Source organism: Syngnathoides biaculeatus, chromosome 1, assembly GCF_019802595.1.
Source record: "Syngnathoides biaculeatus isolate LvHL_M chromosome 1, ASM1980259v1, whole genome shotgun sequence".
NCBI lineage: Eukaryota > Metazoa > Chordata > Actinopteri > Syngnathiformes > Syngnathidae > Syngnathoides > Syngnathoides biaculeatus.
In genome coordinates, this window is record NC_084640.1 from 3,296,640 (window position 1) to 3,303,419 (window position 6,780).

Consider the following 6,780-nt stretch of genomic DNA (forward strand, 5'->3'; position numbering starts at 1 on the left):
AAAGTGCCAAGGGGCAATAAGTACTTTATACCCACACCTGCTCAGCGCCTCTCACCGTGGGTAACTACAGAGTGGAAGAGAGTCCAATCCCTCTCATGAGGACTTCTACCAGAACCCAAGGTGTGTGAGGAGCCAGGTCCAACTATATTTAGTCTGAATTTCTCAACCTCACACAGCAGCTCAGACTTTTTCTCTGCCAGAGAAGAGATGTTCCACATCCCTAGAGCCAGATTCTGTATTCGGAGATTGGATCGCCAAGGTCCCTGCCTCAAGCCACTACCCAGCACGCACTGCACCCAACCCCTATGGCTCCTCCCAAAGGTGATGAGGCCATGGGAAGAGTTCTATTCTTCTTTTTCTTCTTCTTTTCCTTTTGGCTTGTCCCGTTAACGGTTGCCACATGCGTCATCTTTTTCCATCTAAGCCTATCTTCCACATCTTCCTCTCTAACACCAACTCCCCTCACGTCTTCCTTCACAAAATCTACCAACCTGTCTCATTGGTCTTCCACTCACTCTTTTGCCTGGCCGTTCCATCCTCAGCACCCTTCTACCAATATACTCATTCTCTTGCCTCTGAACATGTCCAAACCATCGCAGTCTGGTCTCTCTAAACTTGTCTCAAAACATCCAACTTTGACTGTCCCTCTAATGAGCTCATTTCTAATCCTATCCAACCAGTTCACACCAAGCGAGAACCTCAGCATCCTCATTTCTGCTACGTCCAGTTCTGCTTCTTGTTGTTTCTTCAGTGCCACCATCTCTAATCCGTACATCATGGCCGGCCTCACCACTATTTGGTAAACTTTGCCCTTCATCCAAGCAGAGACTCTTTTGTCACATAACACAGACACCTTCCACCAGCTGTTCCAACCTCCTTGGGCCCATTTGTTCACTTACTTACCACACTCACCATTTCTCTGGATTGTTGACCCCAAGTATTTGAAGTCATCCACCCTCGCTATCTCTCCCCCCTCTACGCCTCTCATTCATGCATGTATATTCTGTTTTACTTTGGCTAATCTTACTGTCCTCTCCTTTCCAGTGCATGCCTCCGTCCTTCTAATTGTTACACTTACGGCACATCTCACCACTGTTCTGCTGTCCTCATACATGTCCTGTACTATATTGGCATATTTCTCTGCCACACCGGACTTATGCAGTAACACAGTTCCTCCCTAGGTACTCTTTCTAGGCATGAAACCATCGTGTTGGTCGCAGATACTTACTTCTGTCATGAGTCTAGCCTCCGCTACTCTTTCCCATAACTTCATTGTGCGGCCCATCAACTTTGTTCCTCTATAGTTCCCACAGCTCAGCATATCACCATTGTTCTTAAAAATGGGGACTATCCCACTTTTCCTCCATTCTTCATGCATCTTCTCACCTGCTAATATTCTGTTGAATAAGTTGGTCAAAAACTCCACAGCCACTTCTCAAAATGACTTCGATACCTCCACAGGTATCCTCATTAGTGCCTTTCTAACTTCCCCCTAACAAATCATTGCTTCTTCTACTCTTCCTTCCTTCTATTTAGCACACAAATGGCACCAGTGAACATATTTCCGTCTCTATGCTTAATCACCCTTACCTGCTGCTCATCCTTCCCATCTCTGTCCCTCTGTCTGGCCAACATGTAGAGATCCTTTTCTCCTTCTTTCGTATCATATCTGGTGTACATGTCGTCAGATGCCTCTTGTTTTGCCTTTTTCATGTCTACCTTTGCCCTACGTCACATCTCAATATATTCCTTTTGGCTCTCCTCAGTCCTCTCAGTGTCCCACTTCTTCACTAATCTCTTTCCTTGTATGACTTCCTGTATTTTGGGGTTTCACCAAGTCTCCTTATCCCCTTTCAAACCAGAAAACACACCAAGTACACAACTGCCTAACTCTCTGATCACCTTGGCTGAAGTAGTCCAGTCTTCCGGGAGCTCCTCCTCCACATCGGAGCCTGTCTCACCTCTTACCGAAAGGCTGCACAACATTCTTGCTTTCTCAGCTTCCACCACATGGTTCTCTGCTCTACCTTACCATACCACTACTGCAATTTCCATCTTTTTGCAAAGTCCACCACCATTGTCCATCAAAGTTCCTTTCCTGAATGTTGTACTTACCTAGCCACTGTTTCATTCTCCAACATGTCCATTGCAATCTGCACCAATCACAACTCTTTGTGTGTCCGGTATGCTCAGAACTACTTCATCTAGTTCCTTCCAGAATTTCTCTTTCATCTCTAGTTAGCTGCTAATCACACTATACATAACACCCTCAATTTCCCGTTTAGGCCTCATCAATCAATCAGATACTATTTTCCTCTCCAAGACATTTTTAGCCAGCTCTTTTAAAATAACTCAGACTCCATTTCGCTTCAAATCTACTCCATGGTAAAATGATTTAAACCCTGCTCCTAAACGTCTAGCCTTACTACCTTTCCACCTGCCCTCTTAGATGCACAATATATCAATCTTTCTCCTAATCCTCCTGTTAACCAACTCCTGAGCTTTTCCTGTCATAGTCCCAACATTCAAAGTCCCTAAACTTAGTTGTAGGCTCTGTGCATTCCGCTTCGTCTTCTGCCAATGAATCTGCTTTCCTCTTCTTTGTCTTTGACCCACAGAAGCTGAATTTCTACCGAAGCGCTGCAGATTAACGGTGCCGGGGGCGGGCATTGTTAACCCATGCCACGACCGATCCAGTATGGGATTCTTTAGATGAACGCTTATATTTGTTTGGCAAAGATTAAAGCCGTATGCCCTTCCTGACGCAACCCTCTGCATTTATCCGGGCTTGGGACCAGCCTACAGATTGCACTGGCTTGTGCACCCATAGGACTGCATTGGGAAGATTTCTATTCATTATATCAGTATATCCTGCTGAATAAGTGTCATTTTTTTCTCTACAAAATGTTTCAAACATGTCTGAAGTCTTGGGCTACCAAAAACAATACTGATCATTTTATGCACAATAGTAATGCCAAGCTATGAAATAAAGTTGTTTTTGTTGTTGTTCTTGTGGTTGTTGTCGTTTTAGGTGACTGCATTGATTCTAAAAAATTCTTCAGGGATTTGGATCTGGATCCAGAATTAATTTTGCCAAAAACAACCTACGTTAGTAAAGTGAAATCTCCAATAATCCATTCATCAAACAGTCTAAACATTTTGGGAATTCAAGAAAGCCTTGATATCCACTACTTTGTTTTGCATGTGTCCTGACGGGCTTAGGATCAGCTCACCTGAAAAAATTTTAAATGTCAGATCGTTGTGTACCTGTGGAGAGGCCAGCAATAAGCTCAGTGTCCAGGCTACCAGCAACATGCGTTTGTTCCTCAGCCCGGCATCCAGGGAATCCAGCGGATGGAGAATGGCACGATATCGGTCCAGGCTCACCACAACCAGTATGAACGCTGCCGAATGCATGGCAAAGAGTTTCAGGAAACACAACACCTTGCACATGATGTCCCCAGCATACCACTGCACGGTAATATTCCAAATGGCATCCAGTGGCATCACCACGAACGTCATCACCAAATCAGCCGACGCCAAGCTGGCGATGACCGGCCGCAGGTGTGCCGCGAGGCGATAACCCCGACCCCAGCACACACTGATCAAGACTGACAGGTTGCTGAGGGCAGCAAAGACAAAGAGCACCAGAGTGGCAGCTACGCGACAGCGGGCGGCTACAGTGAAGGCTGGTGCTTCCCAGTCTGGAAAGGTGGCATTCAACGGAGAGAGGACAGAACTCTTGAGAAGAGGATATGCAGGTGTTGAAAGCCACACTGAACTGTTTGCTGGCATCCTTGGGCGTCAGACTCTGTAAAACAAGAAAACAGCATTTATTATAGTAAGTTTCTTTCGGCTTGTCCCTTACGGGGTCGCCACAGCATATCATCTCAGATGAACGCACATATAATTAAACTAAAATCAGGTCTAAAATCCAATTCTGCTTTTTCTGCAGATTGGCAGAAAAAATTGGCAAATTTTCATGGTTGCCACCCATATACCCTGTTGCTCATCTCACAAATGCATGTTCCTTACAAACGTGGCACCATTTAAAATAGAAATGTACAAGCTTTCCTGCAGTAAAAGATTCATTGCCAAGCACCATTGTTACAAAGAAATAATCCACGAAACACAAAGTTCTTTTTTTCGCTGTCCTTTGTTTACATAGTCTAGTTTTGACTGAGACTGTCAGAGGTATTCATAAGATATTAATGAAATATCCTGCGGTTGTCATTTATAGTGGGGGTGGCAGGGTGCACAAGTGGTTAGAATGTCTACTTCCCACTTATGAGGGTTACGGTCCAGCCTCCTTTGCTGTCAGAAGAAACATTTTTATATGGCTCTTGTATCAAATCTCATAATACTGCATTTCATGTTAATTCAATGTATAATGCTTCACTCAGAATTTCTTTATGTTGAAATCACAGAAATACATACAGAAATGTGGGGAACAAATTACAAACTTCATTTTTTTTATAGTCATTGATGCCCTTGAAGGGGAACTCCAACTCCCTCTTCAACGACGAACCATATGTGGGAAAAGTTATAAGACCACTATTGTTTCTTCAGTTTCTTGTCCATTTTAATACCTGGTGTGGCTAAACTGATTCCATAATATGTCATATCCTATATGACATGCTTAAGCTTAATTGTATTCTGGGCCATTTTTGTTACTATCAAGAAAGCCATGGAAAATTGCTGGATATCAGCTCTTGAAGCAAATTCCAAAAAGCTACTTTTATTCTTATTATTATGTTTGAACAAAGAAATGCACCTTTACTTGTACCATACATTAAAAACAAACTAGGAACTGAAAAAACGAGGTGGACATGACTAGTATGGTAGGGAAAATGGGACAATATCTTGTTCAAGGATACCTCAAGAGCACCCACCTGTAAGACTACAATCCTACGTGTTGCAATTCTGTCGTTGTTTTATTTTTACATGTCTGTCCTTAGTGGGCCGTCTCCTTACAGATTGAGCTACTGAAACCACCTCCCCTGCCCCTACAGAATAAAATAAGTAAAGCTCTAGGCAGACAGACAAAATGTCTGACAGGCTGTCAGATAGATAGATAGATAGATAGATAGATAGATAGATAGATAGATAGATAGATAGATAGATAGATAGATAGATAGATAGATAGATAGATAGATAGATAGATAGATAGATAGATAGATAGATAGATAGATAGATAGATAGATAGATAGATAGAATATGATAATGCAAACTAAAATGTGAAACGTTACTTAAGGGTTTCGTTGACTGGCCAACACATTAGGACGGTATAGGAGCGCCCTCTCGTGGCGAACTGCAAGACATCCTAATGCACCAAAAGAAGTCAGTACATGCAGTGACTCCTCTGTCTGCAATCTAGCAACATAAACAAACGGAAGCCCCCACACATCCCTGAAACACACGTTACATGCACGCATTCATGTTCTATTAAACGAACGGGAAAGTCCAGAAAAACAGCAGAAAAAGAAAAAGGACACATTATTCTCTTTCTTACACTTTCTTGACGTCCATGAATTGTACAGCAATACTTGCCGCCCCCCTCAACCCACCATAGTGACCTAACATCGCCATTGCAAGATGCGATATTCTTACCTTGAATATAATCTTTGGGGAATTTACTGGTGCTGAGGTGACGTGAGGACCTCGAGGAATCCTGTTCCAGAGAAGAGCAGCTGTGTAACGTGCTGAAGCATTACTTTGTCTCTTCTGGAGATCTCGCGGTTTTTAAACACCTCATAAATCATTCGTTCCGATCTCTCCTTTCCTCCTTGATTGTTATTGCCTGATAACCACCTCTTGGACTCGGTCATGAACCGTTCTGTCCCTTCTTGCGATTTCAGTGTGAAAGAGGAGCCCGGATCGATGATGATGATTGGTTAATTGGGCTGCGTGACGTGGCGACTGCTGCAGTCTGAACAACGTATGTGACACAAAATAAGATTGCCTGGGAAATTTCTAGGAACGTTACTGCTCCTTTGGCCAGAGCTGAGAGGGGGGAAAACGACTAATTGTTGTGTTCATGATGCATTCAGTATAGTGCACATACGAAATTAGAATGTCATACAGAAGAAGTGCATTTATTTCAGTGGTTAAATTCAAGTGCAGTCCTGTATGAGATAGAATGTCCAGCCATCCATTTTCTTAGCCACTTATCCTCACGAGATTCATGGGAAATGCTAGAGCCTATACCAGCAGTCAACGAGCAGGAGGCAGGGTATACCCTGAACTGTTTGCCACCCGATCGGGGCACTCACAATCACACTGAAAGGGCAATTTAGAGTGTCCAATTCATGTTGCATATTTTTTTAGATCTGGGAGGAAACCGTAGTGCCCAAAGTTAACGCACGTAGACACGGGGAGAACATGTAAACTCTACTCAAGCGGGTCCGATATTGAACCTTGGACCTCAGAACTGTGAGGCCAACGCTTTCCAGATGCTCCACTGTTCTGCCATTCTGAAAACAGCCATCCATCCAGCCAGCCAGCCAGCCATTTTCTTAGCCGCTTATCCTTACAAAGGTCATGGGGGTGCTCTAGCCCAGCTGTCAATAGGCAGTAGGCAGGCTGTACCCTCAACTGGTTGCCAGCCAATCGCAGGGCACATTGAGACAAACAGCCGCACTCACAATCACCCCTCGGGACAATTGAGAGTGTCCAATTAACGTTGCATGTTTTGAGGATGTGGGAGGAAACTGGAGTGGCAGTGCCTTGCAGGCACAAGGAGAACATGCAAACTCCACACAGGCGGGTCCGGAATTAACC

At 43.9% G+C, this 6,780-nt stretch overlaps 2 protein-coding genes across 4 annotated transcripts in view; both read right to left on the reverse strand.

The window, feature by feature from the left end:
• The window catches only part of LOC133504638 (protein 4.1-like), a 215,013-nt gene extending 214,965 nt beyond the window's left edge, over window positions 1-48 (reverse strand). Inside the window, exon 1 of the mRNA XM_061827221.1 lies at window positions 38-48. The gene's annotated coding sequence lies outside the window, so the exon portion shown is untranslated. The remainder of the gene's footprint in view (window positions 1-37) is intronic.
• Window positions 1-5,938, reverse strand: part of LOC133505530 (gonadotropin-releasing hormone II receptor-like) — a 35,613-nt gene extending 29,675 nt beyond the window's left edge. For 2 of the 3 annotated variants that reach the window (XR_009796291.1, XM_061828663.1), the window contains exons 1-2: window positions 5,611-5,937; window positions 3,268-3,811 (exon numbers count right to left, since the gene is read on the reverse strand). Coding sequence is in view for 2 of the 3 variants with exons in the window: in XM_061828663.1 (XP_061684647.1) it covers window positions 3,268-3,795 (528 nt within the window). In the remaining variant the exon portion in view is untranslated. Of the gene's footprint in view, window positions 1-3,267; window positions 3,812-4,892; window positions 5,007-5,249; window positions 5,324-5,610 lie in introns of all 3 variants that reach the window. The other variant, XM_061828786.1, reaches the window with a different exon arrangement.
• Between the last annotated feature and the right edge of the window lie 842 nt (window positions 5,939-6,780).